Source organism: Hakea prostrata, chromosome 2 (genome assembly GCF_041222555.1).
Source record: "Hakea prostrata isolate BN-2017 chromosome 2, UWA_Hpros_2, whole genome shotgun sequence".
NCBI classification, from domain to species: Eukaryota; Viridiplantae; Streptophyta; class Magnoliopsida; order Proteales; family Proteaceae; genus Hakea; species Hakea prostrata.
The window spans coordinates 66910352-66926021 of record NC_142601.1 but is presented as its reverse complement, the minus strand read 5'-3'; the positions used below and the strand labels follow the sequence as shown (position 1 = coordinate 66926021).

Sequence of the window (15670 nt, the reverse complement as noted above, 5' to 3'; positions counted from 1 at the left end):
ATGTCAGAATAGAATAAAAAATTGAATATTTCATAAGTGTTGATTTGAAAGTTTAAAGATAATTAAGAGAGCTTATTCCATGATAATTGGATACCAAATGTCTTTCCTTGTTCACTCTCTGGCCATGCTTTCTCATGCTCGTCTGTCTCTTAGAGTCCCTTGATACAAGTTTCTTCAAGAGGGCTCTTAGCTCATTACTGCAGGCTGAAATTGAAACCTGAAACTTCTGCTAGGTGCATTGCCAATAAAATCCAAGCTTAATTGCCAAAGCATTAAATAAGAATGAGAACAAGAGTGTGGTATTCAAATGCCAGTGGAAATCTTAAATATCATATTAAGTGGGACAATTTACAGAGCAAAGTAGTCTTACTTGATGGATGCGTGTGCCCTTCATCAATCCACAATCTGATGTGCCTCTGAGTTTGCTGCTTTTATTTTGCTCTGCTTGTTCTCAAGCTTGACACCAAACTTTCTTTTCTCTTTCTCCTACAACTGCTCACCCATGTCTATGGATATATTTTTCTTGGGGAAGAAAAAGAAGTCTATGTGCCATTATGGTATTGAAATAAAAATATTTCTCTAGCCAAATAAACTGACGTTGTATTCTGATACTAGGATGAAGGTGTAGGTAAAAGATATTGTCATCTACTGTCATTTCATCTTGAGTTTCTTTACTCTCTACCATTCTTGACATGCTATTTGGACATCAACAGGTAAGATTCCAAGTACGATTGTCGATCCAAGTGCCTAAGAAATCTTCGTTACTTATTCATTCAACAGTCATGTAAATCATACGAGTATAATCTGAGAAACAAGCATCCAATTTTAGGTAATGAATCCATTCTTTGCAATTACTGCATAGATAAGAATAGCTTTCCTCCACCTGCTCTTTTGCAATTTGGACACACATGCTTATGTTAGAAATGGTTTTTTTTTTTTTTTTCTTTTTCTATAAACTTAGGTTAGAAATTGCTGCTGCATCAAGATCTTCATTCTTTTTATGTCAGTTTCCTGTACTTCTTTACTAATCTGCATCTTGAAGTTATCAAGCAGAGTACTGATCCACTATTGGAATTTCATAACGTAATCAACTGATAATGATCCATTATTTTTCATCGTCCTTGCTTATGGGAAAATGTAGTATTACAGTATTACTACTGCAGAACTTGAAATGACCAAAAAGTCCCTGAACGAGAGAAGTAAACAAAAATTTAGAGAAAAGGCACCCATCGCAGCTTTCTACTACTTCGTCCCTCCTCACTGTTTCGTTTGCAGAGCTCACTTCGACGCCCCTTTCACGGCAACATAAGAGATGGGTTCGAATTCGATATCCCCTCCAAAAACATATTTGATAGCTTCAAAATTTGCTTCAACGCTCTTCCCATCGTCTCTGCAGTTCCCAGCTTCGTTCCGGTTATCGCGGGCGTTGTCTGCGAAACACATAAGAATCCGTTGTGAGTTCGAAGCAAAAGGCAACGGTGCTTTATCCGATGACACGGACCCCCGTTTTATCGACCGCGTATGCTTCTCTACTCCTTCCTCTTTGTCTTTCTTTAATTTCCTAGAATGATATTTGTAGGGAACTATGTCTCGTGGAGCTTTGATGGAACCATTCTGTCTTCACATACATGTTTTTGAGTAGAATGAGCTTTTTTAGTTCTATCGGTAAGCTTGTTGAAAGCTGTACTGGGTTTTTCGTAGATATTTTTAGTAGCTATATGATCTGCTCTAGTTTTTTGAGTTAAATTTTTTTTGTTGTTGGTAAACGCATATAAGCTTTTTCCTTGTTTATAGGAATTTTAGGATGAGTGCAATGTAGCTTATCAATTGCCTGAGGGGAACCTGGTTGGATATTTTTTCTTTCGGAGTATAGTGGAGCACTGATTGGAAAACCTAAACGTCATATCTAGTGCAAAAATGTAATGGCAAAAGTTGAAGTACCTTCCAAGTACACCATTAAACTCCAAAGGGCTACTCTCGCTATGTGAAACATGGCTGTCATAAAATGCGCATCATAAAAGGCGCATCTTCTGTGTACCATAGAAAGTGGTACTTAATGATTTCTCGAGTGAATTTATAAGCAAACTTAGTTATTCTCAACTTCTCTGGTGGCGATCAATTGTGGAATCAGGTTCTGGGTTCTATATCAATGGTTGCCTACTTTTGTGTAGAATCAGATTCTGGGTTCTATATCACTTGATGGAGCTTCAAGTGTACTAACATCCAAGTCTAGAGGTAATTGATTTTTCTTCCCAATATGCATTTAGTTTTCAACAATACCGTTCAATGTTTGTTTGGCAATGAAAGACTGCATGGAATGCCAAATTTTCAGAAACTCTTTTTTGTCTTTGGATGAAAGAAAGAAGTTTCATTAAGGCCATGGAGTTGAGTTATAAAATGTCCCACTGGTCCTCCTTATGCAAACCACTTGCACTACATGTTCAACTTTGACTTGCAGAGGGTTTTCTAACTCAAACTTTTTAGAAACTCATGTTATTATCTTCTTCTGCTCCGTGTATCCTTTTTTTTTTTTTTTGCAGCAAAGAGCATTGGAGGCAGCAATGAATGACATAAACAGTTCTTTTGGAAAAGGAAGTGTTACAAGATTAGGCAGTGCTGGTGGAGCTCTTGTGTAAGTCTCTGCCTCCCCCACCCCCACAAAAAAGAAAGAAAGAAGCTTTACTTGTAAAAGTCCAGTAGCTTTTTCCTGTATTTCACATTGTGTGGTGGCTGGAAACCACTGTTGCTGTTTGTTTGTGTCATTTTTCATATTTATTTATCAAACCATTTTCATATCCTAATACTTTGCCTTATACTGAGATGTCTCTATGTCATTGCCATGTTTCTTTACATCCCAAAGTTAGAGTTGGATTCTTAGACCTTTGTCTGTTGCAGTGAAACTTTTCCAAGTGGATGTTTGACCTTGGACTTCGCCCTGGGTGGGGGACTTCCTAGAGGTAGAATTGTCGAGGTAACATGAGTTTAGCCTTGTTTATTTGTCAGTTTAGTTTGTTTTTCTGCAAAAATTGTTTCTTTGATACTCCAGACATTAAATCAAGTGGGTGATCCTACTTGGAAGTGTGAGAAAACAAGATAACACTTCTTAACTATTTGTAGTCATTATGTTAAGTATCTTTAATTCCTTGGGAATTAGGATGTTGTAGTCAAGATGTTTCTGATGCTGGGCCTGAGTTGTTGCACTGTAGGCAATTTTTATTGGTAATAACAATGGATCCTTGGAGAAACATATGGTCAAAGTTGAAAGTTAACAAATCCGCACTCTGGAGTAGGATGGTGTGCTTAGACATAGATAGCGGATACTTCTTTTATTGGCTTTTGATGGTATTCAAACCCAACTCAAGTCACCAGTTATTCTCTTGAAGCTTTGTACCAACTGCTTGGGTTGGTTGGATCCATCACTGGCAACTCAGGAACAAAGTTGTCAGAGTTGCTCCAAGTGACTCAGTTGTAACAGATTGCAAATACATATAATATATGTGCAGTTTATCTAGTCTATTGTAATAGCCTGTTTGTTTGTAGGCTGACTGGAGTACCTCAACTGTCATGAAAATGGTTGTATCTTGCATCATTACTAAAGCGGCTACTTTAGCTATTGGGCGTATTTTATGAGCTTGATGTTTTCCCTTTTTCCAGATATTTGGTCCAGAAAGTAGTGGAAAGACGACCCTGGCACTCCATGCCATTGCAGAAGTGCAGGTGTCGTTTTCTTTCAGTTTCTCTTATATCTTTTTTATTTTATCTTGCAAGGGTACAAAGGATTTATGCTGAATATATAGAAACTTTAAGCTATGAGTGGTGAAATTTTCCCAGAGACCAATGATTTGCAGTTTTATGCTGAATTTGCAGAAACTTGGAGGCAATGCCATGCTTGTTGATGCCGAGCATGCTTTTGATCCAGCATATTCAAGGGCATTGGGAGTTGATATTGAAAATCTGATTGTTTGCCAACCTGATAGTGGGGAAATGGCGTTGGAAAGTATTACTTCCTTTCTCCTCTATTTGTTTCTTTTTCCAAATAAAAAAATGTTGTTTTAGTCTTAGGATTTAGGAATTATTAACTTCATTTAATTACTTCTTTTGGACGAAAAAAATGAACTAATTGTACTGGCATGCATGCCCATTGCTCTGAGCCACCTAGTGTCTGAGATGGGTGACTTTGGACCTCTCAGTTATGACTTTATAACTGTAGTTGGTAAATAGTGCAAGGGTATTTTAATGAAACGAAAGGGATGTATTAGTGTTGTATGGATAAAAAAAATTTCAGAATGTGTGGAAAAGTGAATGTAATGTATGGACCAGGTGCCCGAGAGAAAAATAAAAAATAGTGTCTTGTGCAGATGATATCTCAATTCTAGATTTTAATCTTGTAGGTGTATGTGTTAACTGACATGCTTTCATCTCAGCTGCGGATCGTATGTGCAGATCTGGTGCTGTAGATCTCATTTGTGTTGACTCTGTTTCTGCTCTCACTCCACGAGCTGAAATTGAAGTTAGTTATACCACTGGGTGCTTCAGTTATTACAAGAAATGTGGAATTTTGTAGTGTCTGATGCCATATTTGAACTTATTTTTTTTTAAGGGTGAGATTGGGATGCAACAAATGGGACTACAAGCACGTCTTATGAGTCAAGCTTTACGCAAAATGTCTGGCAATGCTTCAAAAGCTGGATGCACTCTTATTTTCTTGAATCAAATAAGATACAAGGTACTTTTTTTAGGTGGGGCTTTCTGAGATAGAGGCTGATGTAGAGTCCAGAAACTGCATTTTATGCATATGTTATAACTCATAGAGTTGGGAGCTTATATTCATTGCAACCATCAATTGATCTTGACTGTTATATTCTGCTCTTCTGTTTGCAAATTCAATATATTGTTTCTTAATTACCTGAGGAATAATATCCAGGTGATCATTACATTCAATAGAACAGATTTTCGGTTACACATACTGTGAAATTGAAGGCACCCATGGACATTAGCATTTTATTCTGCATGCTGCATGCCCCAGAACTGGGAGCTTTTACCTATCTTGACCAGAAAGGGTGATCCTGACCATTCTATGGTGGTCTTTTATTCACTATTATTTTGTCGAACGGAGGACTGGATTACCATAAAATCAAGTAGAATTTTGGTTCAGGAATATGTTCGATGGATTATATGTGTATGTGGTTTTTGTAGAGGGTCATTATGGCTTTTCATTTGGTTATCTTAGTTCCTGGTTAAAAATGCTTTAGTTAGGTTGCAAGCTTTCTTCCTTGGAGACCTTTGATAATTACGTTGTGAATGTTTAAGATTGGTGTCTTTTATGGGAATCCTGAAGTCACCAGTGGAGGAATTGCCTTGAAGTTCTTTGCATCACTTCGTCTTGAGATACGTTCTACGGGAAAGATTAAATCCGTAAGCCCGAATATCCTTATTGAGTGTAGAATATGCTCATATATTCCCATCTGGTGTAACGTGCTTAATGTGTAATACTGTATGCGTATTATTTCAGGTTAAAGGAGATGAAGATATTGGTCTTAGGGTCCGTGTAAGAGTTCAAAAAAGCAAGGTAAAATTAATGGCTTGGAAGAGAGGTTTCATTACCAGAGTTAGTGTGACATAAGGGCTGGTATAGCTGTATATACTGAAAACCAGATTATGCATAAACCAGTATGGAAAATATCTATGGAGTTGCATTCAGTAAATGTTCAAGCATTCATGCATGGCAAGGCTGTGATTTTTCTGCTTTCGGTGAGATATTTAAGAACTAATCTGTATAGCTCACATTCTTTAAAAGCACACAATGTTGGCTTATGAGTGGTACATATGATTTATGTCTTTGCCTTTCATGTTAGATTCCCATCTTCCCCTCCAAGTTGAACTTGTGGTTCTATCATCTTCAGTGATGGAATTCTTAAAATGAGACTGTATGTCATGCATTATGTTGAATTATTTGTTGATAAATATACAATGTTCACAACCTCAATCATTGTGTTGTTTTATTAGTTATATAATGCCAAAGCTCTAAATTCAGTTGGGGTTAAACCAAACAGCTTATTTGGCCTTAATGGTTTTCAACATCAATACACATACTTCATCCAATCAGCTTGCTCCACCTATTACTTTTTTCTTTTTTTCCCGTGTGGGGGGGGGGGGGGGTTGAAATTCTATCACATCTATGCATGCTTGTGATGTCTAGACCATCGTACAAAATTCGGTCAAAATTGTTTTTTTGGAGCCTTGAAACAAAACTATAGGGGACCAAAAAAAGTCACAAGTTTTGAATTTTCATCAAAACCTCAAAATTTCAAGGTTGGTCAAAACTTGAGCTGAACCGGCTGGACCAGGCGGTTTACAAGAAAAAAAATTGAGGGAAACCTAGGACTTTTTTTTGCAAGTTTTGTGGTTTTTCCAAATTTTCAATTTTTTTTGTTTCTTTCATGTTTCCCCAAGTACCACAACCAATACCCCCTCCATCAGGACTTTTCTATCCAAATTGTGTGTCCTTCAAACTGGTTATCTTAAGCATGTTCATGACCAAACTTATAGAGCTGAAGCTGTCAATTACCTCAACAACTATAGGCATAACATATCATGGGATATTTATGTTTGTTGGTCAAAGGAAAGGATGTTACAGATAGTATTATTCAGCTCACAGGATGGATCCACCGAGGCATTCCTCTTGGCACTAAGTTGTACTTACCTTTTATTTTTAGTTACTTTGTATTTGATGTATTGAACTTAGAAGTTATGTATTGAATGTTATGTACTTAAGTAGTTATGTTTTTAGTGTACTTCTTAGACAACTCTACATTGATGTTGTGTATATTGAATGGCATATCTAAATTGACTTTTTTAGCAAATGCAATGCCAATGTGTTCTTTATACTCTAATTAGCTTAAATGTAGAGCCCACCCCAAAATACTCCCTAAAACCTGTTGAAACTTAATGTCAACTTGCACAAAAAAATCTAAAGTTTCTTCGAAATTTCCTAGGTTTCCACCTAAGTTTCCCATTTTCATCTGGTCGAAACTTTAGTTTCCCTCAAAAAAAATTTCTATGGACTAGACAGGAGGATAGTCATCATCCATTCTCCATGTTGTTGTCATAGATGTGATTGACATGGAGCGTGTTGGATTCCAGTTTTAGATATGATCCCTTCTGAGGATCTCTGTAGAAAAGCTAATTGAATAAAAAGATCCTCAACTCTTTAGTTTTCTAGTATATAATTTTTTACTTTCTGCAAGACACTCACATGGTAATCAGTATGTTGACTAGTTAAATTTGTAGGTGTCTAGACCCTACAAGCAAGCCGAGTTTGATATCATTTTTGGAGAGGGAGTGAGTAAAATGGTTAGTATGGAGCACAATTTCCCTTCCCCTCCACTCAGTTTATATTATGCTATGTTTGGTCTGATTGATTCATAGTGCAGGGCTGCATTCTAGATTGTGCTGAAATGATGGACATAGTGACAAAGAAGGGTTCTTGGTATGGCTATGGGGATCAGAGGTGTGTCATCCAAAACATGACTGTATCTTCTTTCTGTTATAGGAGTAGATTATCTCTTGCAGCATTGCATTGAGAGTGAGGAATGATTTCTTAGATTCTATTCCCCTATGAACTGTCTTAACTAGAAGAGTTCCTAGTCATATGTCAACCCAAGAAAGCAATTCTATCCGCACAATCAGTTGCTTCAACTTTTAGTTCCTCATCAAATGCTGATTGACATTATTTCATAAGAATTTTTAAACTACAAAATACACGAGTAACATTTAATAGTCCTCTAGAGCTGGTTTTTCTTGTCTAGGTGATGCAGATGTCATTTAAAGTGGTGACATGTCTAGGTCTATTTGTTGTCTGGTCTCATATTTTGAATTTCCTTTTAACAGGTTAGGACAGGGAAGAGACAAAGCTTTACAGTACTTGAGGGAAAATCCTGACCTCTGCAATGAAGTGGAGAAGGTGTGGTAATTGACTGATGATAACATTTTGAATTGAATTATCCTGCTGATTACCAACATGATTGTTTAATTTGATGGTTGGAAGGGACTGGAAATGGGAAACTTCTCTAATCATTACAAACAATTTTGGTTTCTTACTAAATTATTTCCACTTCCCTTTATTAACTTATTCTCATTACCATAAAAAGTCTTCGTAGAAATTGGGAATATAAAAATGAGGTATCAATTTGCAGGTGCTTCGGTCGATGATGACAGAGAGAACTGGGCATGTAGGCCCTGCATACTTCCGGCACTTCCCGCTACAAGAAGAACAGGTACCTGATGATGTATGAAGAATTTGGCAGAACTCCTCATATTAGGAAAGTCTGAGAACCCAGAGAGGTTTGCAATGCTACAGTTGTTTGGACTTATGGATTACAGGTGCAGATCTTGATGGTGAGCAGTCATTATTATCATCATGTTGAAATCCAGTTTCCCGTAACACAGCGGTCATTTAAAAGGAAATTGAATTACAAAATGTATACTGGAAATCGTTCATTGGTATTAGTAAGATTTGGTAGTAGGTCAGTCTCGCTCTTGGATGATCATTTGTCTTCTTTTTTTCGATGAATATGTCTGAAGGGATTACTGCCTCCAATTTTTAAATTTTGTTTCATTTCAATTTTGTTTTTCCTTTTTTTTTTTTGGGTAAAGCTTTATTTCAAATTCATCAAATGAAAAAAGAAGAAGCAAAAAGTGTTCTTTTTTCATGGCATCCACTGTCCGTTTAAGTGAAAAATATTTTAAATTGCTCACAATTGATTTTTTTTTTCAAAATATAAAGTTGTCAACTATTAGGTTTTTCGTTAATTGTAAAATTGAAATGATCATTTTGCCTGTGGGGTGGAGGGAAATGTAAATTTTAATTTTTACTAAACTTTACTTATTTTTCTTTAAATTTACAAAAACAACTCCCCGATTTACCGCCCCTCGCTGTCTCAGAAAAGAGCAGACACTCAGCTGAGCCCTTTGGGAGGTGAAGGAAAAAAAACGTTAATTAAATAATTCCAGGTACAAATACAATCCTGATCTCTGCAAGTGAAACACCAGAATTTTGACAATTGAACGAGCATTTCTACTGGCAGCCAGATTTATTGATTAAAAAACAAAATCAATGTTTCTAACCTGAACGTTTTTGTCACCCACAAGAAGCCCATGAAGAGAACTCTAAAACAGAGCATCATACATGAACTGTTGAAACAACTCTAGATTGGCACATCACTTCGAACATGAATTATGGATTTTGTACAATTCCCAGTCAGCGGTTTTCTCCTCTTCAACGTTCCCAGAATTTAGAGTTACTGAGGAGGAAGAGGAAGAGGAAGATGAAGATTCAATCTTCATGGATTTATAAGATTGAAGCAGGCAGCCTTGAAATGGTGTTTTACAAGTAGGATTGTAGAAAGGGAAGCTCCTCAGATTTCAATGATGGTAAAGGAGAGTGGTGGGAGAAGAGCAAACGCAAATGGGGTAGGAGGAGACAGAGAAGGAGATGGAAAAGGAGCAGTGATCTCCCATTATCTGCTCTTCTTCTTTCACTTTGTTTGCTTTGGCCAATTTCTCATTTTCCATGATGACGTGCGCTTCCCTTGAAAGGTCCCGAGTTCTGCTCTAAAATTATATTTATCTAGGTCATCGTGCCTGGGAGAGATTCCTTTCTTTGCATTAAAATAGATTCTTGTAAATGAATTCTTTTGGTGATCATACCGTTATGAATGATTTTCCAGCTACGAGGATGGTTTCTGAACATAAAATAATGGGCGAATTCCACTCCGTCCCAGCAATTTTCTATGAAAAACTGTTAAGCCTTGACCTTGGCTTCAGCAGAGAAGTTTTTCTAAAATGTATTTCAGGGCTAGCCACAAGAGAAGTTAACCATGAACTGACATGTAAATAATGGTTTTAGTCAAGGGGAAAGGCAACTCTTTTGGTTTCAAATAGCATTGCCATCGTTAAAAAGTCAAGATAGCAAAATCCCTTTCGGAATCTTACTGTGCCTAATTTCGAGCATGCCATTCATTATTCTCAAGAAAACCCTTCTCACCACAGAAAAGATAGTCTTACAGTGCTTACTTAAAGTCAGTTTACCATATAATCAGAAATAAACATCTGCAAAGCCTTTCCTAGGAACACTGGTGACCCTCATTTGGATAGGATTTTTTCTTTTTTTTGTCTCCCTGGTACTGTTATTTGTTCAACTTTCCTTCAATTACAGTGCCACAACTATATTTTCAGCCACCATTGTGATGATCTCACAAACATTTCCACTATTAACTTGGCACAACAGTAAAGTTGCAAGTTCAAAACTTAACAGATAGCAACCTCACGTTTGGATAAGTAGGGGGGGGGGTGAAATGAGAAAAATTATGTTTGTGAATGAATAAAATTTGATGTTCTTCATATCCAACTCAAACATCAAATGTCTTTTCCATACATTTTATGATCATTTCTAAAAATAGAATTTACATTATAGAATATATGTATCTATCTAAGCAAGCCACCGCAAAATACAGCGGTCAAGGGCTTACATATACCAATCAGAGCAAGGCATTGCACATCATGGGGCGGTCAAAGGCGTCTAAGGGAAGCCAACCTCTTTTCCAGGTCTTCTACATCATCAAATGAGCTGCAAATTGCACAAGAAAGCTTCATACACAACAGTCAGCAACTTCTTGGTTGCAAGTTCAAAGCTTTATAGCAAACCTCACGTTTGGATAAGTAAAAAGGGGGGGGGGTGAAATGAGAAAAATTATGCTTGTGAATGAATAATATTTGATGTTCTTCATATCCAACTCAAACATCAAATGTGTCTTTTCCATATATTTTATGATCGTTTCTAAAATAGAATTTACATAATAGAATATATATGTATCTATCTGAGCAAACCATCGCAAAATACAGTGGTCAAGGGCTTACACGTACCTATCAGAGCAAGGCATTGCACATAATGGGGTGGTCAAAGGCGTCTAAGGGAAGCCAACCTCTTTTCCAGGTCTTCTACATCATCAGGTGAGCTGCAAATTGCACAAGAAAGCTTCATACATAACAGTTTACGACAGTAGCAAGGCCAGATTACCATTTTTAAAAAAGGGTTAGCAAGGACTAGGGGTACTTTTCTCTAAAAACCAATCTCATATAGCGCATTGTGATCTTGTGTGCCCTGTGTGTGAGGTGGACATGTCACATGCATCCACCCCATATGTACTCCAGTACTTCAAAACAGGAGCCATATATATTCAATATCGGATTCTTTCATTTCTAATGTAACTTCTTTTTCGGATACTCGAATGCCATGGGTACTTTTCCAGATTCTCAAATTGAGATTACTTTCAAGACATTGCTCATTATAGAAACTATAGCTAAGGAAAAATTTTACCTGGCTGCAACTGTATTTTCTGCTTTCTTTGATGCAATCCGACCTTTGGGAGCAGATGATAACTGTCGAAATAAAACTTGTCAAACCCTAGAAATAGAGTACAGCATTCTACAAGACCTTAGTTATCAAACGCTAAAAACCAACCTGTGAAGCAATATCTACACCAATCTCATCAAGCACCTGCATATGAAGAACCCAGTCAGTCACCTTACAGTATAATCAGAGAGGGTATTAAAAAAAAATAAAAAATTAAAAGTTGGCACATTATGGGCCAAATTACATAGTGAAAGCATGACCTAGTTTGAGCATATCACCTGGTTAGTGAGCTCCTCTGTCTCTTCTTCAGCCTCATCTTTGTCCAATGTTTCATCAATGGACTCTGACATCATCTCAATCTGCAGGAAGGAACTAGCCACATCACATCTTGCCCAAAAGTTAGCAAAATGTCATATATTTATGCATCTGCAAGTGTGTGTGTGTGTGTGTGTTTACTGTGGTTTTTCAGTTTTTCCTTGTGCTTTTTTGTCTGGGAGGGATTGTATGAATTCATTATATTGAAACCTCATAAAAGGACCTGATCCAAAACACTCTGCAGGTAAAAATCACATGAAATAGTGAAATACTACAAACTAAACTAGGATGTAGCTGACACCATAGTGTCAAGAGGTTAATGGACCGAATACAACCCAGATAATGGATCTTCAGTCATTGTCAATTAAAAGAATTAGAGTAGGATTCTTTTAGATACAAATGTCTCTAAGCCATTCCCTTTTGTTGGCTTCTGATAATCTTTCTCAAGATTATGGTAAGACAAGGAGCATACCCAAGACTATGAAGACACCAGAATAGAAATTTTGGATGTGGAGATTCCGCAATCCACCTTTTTATCTTACAAATAGAACTTCCGGTCAAGTAATAATGATTTGACATCAGTTTATTTACAGATAAAAAGACGAGAGGCAAATACATGCAGGGCAGCAGACAATAACTTAGTGACTGGGGCAAACTTTGTTGGTGATGCCCTGATTCTTCCAACCCACCTGGCCCCCTACTAGCCTAGCCCACCTGTGCCATGTCAATTAAGATGGGGAGTTTTAATTATGAACTGCTGGTCTCTGCCAACTGAACTCCTCTGGTGGTCCTATCTATCAATCAAAATTGGCCAAGATTTATAGTAACATCACTTTAACCACAAACAAAAAAAGGCAAGTCAATATACAAGCAGGACAAGTATCTACAGGACTTGGTGATCTGGCGATGACGTGAAATAAATCACTAAAATAGGAGAAAGTAAATATACATGCAGAACAAGTAGTATCTAAAGGACTTCCTGACATTGGCCAAGATTTCAAGTAACATCACTTCAAACAGAAACCAAAATGCAAAAGATTTCAACTAGTACATGCAGGATTATGACTATCTATAGGACTTACTGTCATGTCCATCTGTGATGACTGCTTTTGGAATTCTTTAATCACTTTCGCTTGCTTTGCTGGTGCCATTTGCTGAAAAAATGAATAAAGTGAAATACCATGAGAATCTTGGGCATGGAAAAGAAAATCAAAATATGACTGCAAGATCATCTAGACCAATTATACATTATAGAATTGCTGAGATCTAACATGCTAAAGCATTGAGAAAGGATTCACACAAGAACTAAACCAGTCTAAGGTTGTAGGTTCTTAAGATCTCTAAAATGAGCAAAGAGTAGCAATTGGAAAAAGATCTACAAGCTCTGACATTAGACATAAAAAACACATGACTTATGCATACCTTGTTCATGGCTACCATTGCTTTAGTTGCACCTTTCATCCCAGTGGAGATGGATGTATTAGCATACATTGCCTGTGAAGATGAAAATATTGGATAAGGTCAAAAGAAGTCTGAAGGGCAGTCTTTCCTCAATAACTCAGGTTATTCTCCTGATGGTAAAACAATAACCTGTGTATGAGTCGCTACACCTCTGATTTGTGCACGGCTCCCCTGTAAGTTAACAATTTGCTGTCGCAGACGAACAAGTTGGCGAGCCAAGATTCTAGTAGCAGCCTAACAAATGCAGATAGATCAACAGTTAGAAGGATAAGAAAAGCTCAAGCTTTGGTTGTAAGATAAAAACATATTTGGTGATCTTAATAGTATACATGGACAAAGTTGACATGATTTCGTTTAGGAAATTACATGGCCAATTTGACATGATTCCAGATCTAAAAATCATAAAATAAGCATTTCAAAGATGAACATTTCAAATTAACATAATGTATGTGATTGTGTACTGGGGAACTCTCTTAATGTAATAACAATTTCCTTTCATGACATGCAGGAAAAAAGAAAATAAGAAAGGGTGTGTTTCACTACAACAAAACTGTCAGATTGATCATCTAACGTATACAATAAAATTTTAGATAGCTCATAATCAGGTTATCCAACAGAGACCAACTGCAGACAGATCTTTTTTTAAAACAAATTGCTTTGGTTAAAATGTGCGCAGCGCAAAATGTGCAATTATTGTGGAATATCAGATCCTCAGCATGCTAGGTCCTTCAATGTAGATACATTCTAGTTAAATAATTGAATTAGACCACTTGGAAACTGATTCAGCATGAACAATCATTTAAAATGTCATTCTTCTTGCAAAAATGGACCATCAGAGATTGACAGCATATTAAGTTTGTGCTCAACAACAGACCAACTCACCTCATTGCTAGTCTTAGCAGTCTTCTTGATCTCTGCCACCAATTTCTTTTCCTGTCATTTCAGTACCAAATTAGAACTACAAAGCCCTAATAAAAGTAGCTAGTTGAAGAAAGATGCTTTTTCACCATAAAATACCTCTAGTTGCAGGGATGCAATCTCACGTTCAATACCTGCAAGGGAAAGTAATGGACGATATGAAAATGTCTGAAGTGGTCAGAGAATAGGAACATAACAAGATGGAAGCTTAAAAAAGGTGATAAAAATTTATATCTAGAAAACGAGAAATAGAGAACCAAAATGAAGAGCTTCCAACCTAGAGAGTCTTAACTAGTTCTGCACTGATAGAAAATGATGATGATGATGATGATGATATGCACACCGTAACTGATAGAAATCCCTATAACTGTTTTCCCACCTCAAAGATACAACATCACCTGGCGGTAGAAGAGAACAAAGTGTATATCCAAATTGTCTAACCAAAATTCCCATCCCCAGATAATTCCAAGCCCATCAGCTAAAACATTTTTACAGTGGAAACTAACACAAGGATGGTAATGATGGAAGAGAAATGAGCCGGAACAATAAGAAACTGATTTTTTTTTTTTTTTTTTTTTGAAAGGAATGTCTCTACCAGATTTATGGAATATCTCTAGTAGAATTTTATGGAAATAAGTTTACCTCTTGTTGCAACTGTCATCTCTCGTTTGCTCTCTCTAAGTGCATCTGCGATTAGAGAAACGATTTAGGTTCAGATACAATGTGCATTTGGAATGAGGAATTCAACAGCATGAAGAAATCCTGAGCTGGACTGATTTCTCAAAATGACATTTTTCCCCTAAAAGAGAAAAGATTCGACCAAAGGCTTGGTTGAAGCTGAGAAGCAGATGCAAATGATAAACCAATACGAGACAAAATAGAAGATCAACCCTAGTCAAAGCAAAAAAGAAAACGCCCGCGCCCCCGCCCCCGCCCAGAAGAGAAAAAGAAGACGAAACTGAATATGGAAGCCATCAGATGTCAATTTGCATTCAAACTCACTCTACACTTACAATGCGCAGTGGCAACAAGATGAAAAAACAGACAGAAACGGAAGTATAAAAGAGAAAGTGTAGAGACGGAATTCCAGATAATTTTTCAATTAAAAACTAAAAATGATACCTTTGGGAGAGGTCTTCTTCTTGAAGATGTTCATGGTTTCACAAAACCGAAAACGGATGAAATCCCCGAGCTTGATTGGAACGGAGAGCAACGATCCCGTAGCAGTGTCAGATCTGCAACTCTCTTTCTCTCTCTCTCTCTTACAGCACCAAGACCCTGAGTGAGCTCTCGAGGAGCGTGCAGTGTCTTTTCGTATCCAACGGCGATATCCCAAGTAGCCGTTATAATTGGTAAGTCACAAATGCCCTTGTGTTTTCCTTTTATTACATCCAAAATATTCCGAAAATTACGTGTAGTGGACATTTGCATTCGCCGAAAATGATTGCTTACTTCTCGGCGCAAGCTAATAGATTGATACGGGCCCTGACTGTGATCAAATGTTCAGATGAGGAGCTAGCCAGCAATCTAACGACTGCTGATGTCCTCAATAGAGAATGATTA

General features: G+C 37.1%; 2 protein-coding genes across 3 annotated transcripts; one reads left to right on the top strand and one right to left on the bottom strand.

Annotated features, from left to right (window-relative positions):
* Nucleotides 1-1256: 1256 nt before the first annotated feature.
* Nucleotides 1257-8769, top strand: RECA1 (recA DNA recombination family protein). Its single transcript, XM_089146049.1, has 13 exons — nucleotides 1257-1519; nucleotides 2541-2632; nucleotides 2896-2971; nucleotides 3655-3717; nucleotides 3868-3997; nucleotides 4425-4510; nucleotides 4601-4726; nucleotides 5311-5415; nucleotides 5513-5569; nucleotides 7291-7353; nucleotides 7434-7510; nucleotides 7891-7963; nucleotides 8196-8769. The coding sequence occupies exons 1-13, from the start codon at nucleotides 1313-1315 to the stop codon at nucleotides 8292-8294; spliced, it is 1254 nt and encodes a 417-aa protein (XP_089002175.1). The 5' UTR covers nucleotides 1257-1312; the 3' UTR covers nucleotides 8295-8769.
* A 1247-nt stretch (nucleotides 8770-10016) lies between these two features.
* On the bottom strand, nucleotides 10017-15399 carry LOC149025841 (vacuolar protein sorting-associated protein 2 homolog 2-like). 2 transcript variants are annotated; one of them, XM_089146048.1, is made up of 12 exons: nucleotides 15230-15399; nucleotides 14750-14794; nucleotides 14207-14241; nucleotides 14072-14122; nucleotides 13319-13423; nucleotides 13151-13222; nucleotides 12811-12882; nucleotides 11692-11772; nucleotides 11522-11557; nucleotides 11378-11439; nucleotides 10924-11015; nucleotides 10017-10647 (listed from the first exon to the last, which is right to left on the bottom strand). In XM_089146048.1, exons 1-11 carry the CDS (start codon nucleotides 15261-15263, stop codon nucleotides 10958-10960), a joined length of 651 nt encoding a protein of 216 aa, XP_089002174.1. In that variant the 5' UTR covers nucleotides 15264-15399; the 3' UTR covers nucleotides 10017-10647; nucleotides 10924-10957. The 2 variants fall into 2 exon arrangements, with proteins under 2 accessions (XP_089002174.1, XP_089002173.1); XM_089146047.1 differs by having other exon boundaries at nucleotides 10018-10627.
* Nucleotides 15400-15670: the final 271 nt, after the last annotated feature.

Bases quoted from the DNA above. Each gene is read 5' to 3' on its own strand.
- RECA1 (XM_089146049.1), top strand. From the start codon at position 1,313: ATGGGTTCGAATTCGATATCCCCTCCAAAAACATATTTGATAGCTTCA. The intron at 4,511-4,600 runs GTTAGTTATACC...TTTTTTTTTAAG, and splicing joins CTCCACGAGCTGAAATTGAA to GGTGAGATTGGGATGCAACA. The intron at 4,727-5,310 runs GTACTTTTTTTA...TGAATGTTTAAG, and splicing joins TGAATCAAATAAGATACAAG to ATTGGTGTCTTTTATGGGAA.
- LOC149025841 (XM_089146048.1), bottom strand. From the start codon at position 15,263: ATGAACATCTTCAAGAAGAAGACCTCTCCCAAAG. The intron at 13,223-13,318 runs GTTATTGTTTTA...TCATCTTCACAG, and splicing joins GTGTAGCGACTCATACACAG to GCAATGTATGCTAATACATC. The intron at 12,883-13,150 runs GTATGCATAAGT...TCATTTTTTCAG, and splicing joins CAATGGTAGCCATGAACAAG to CAAATGGCACCAGCAAAGCA.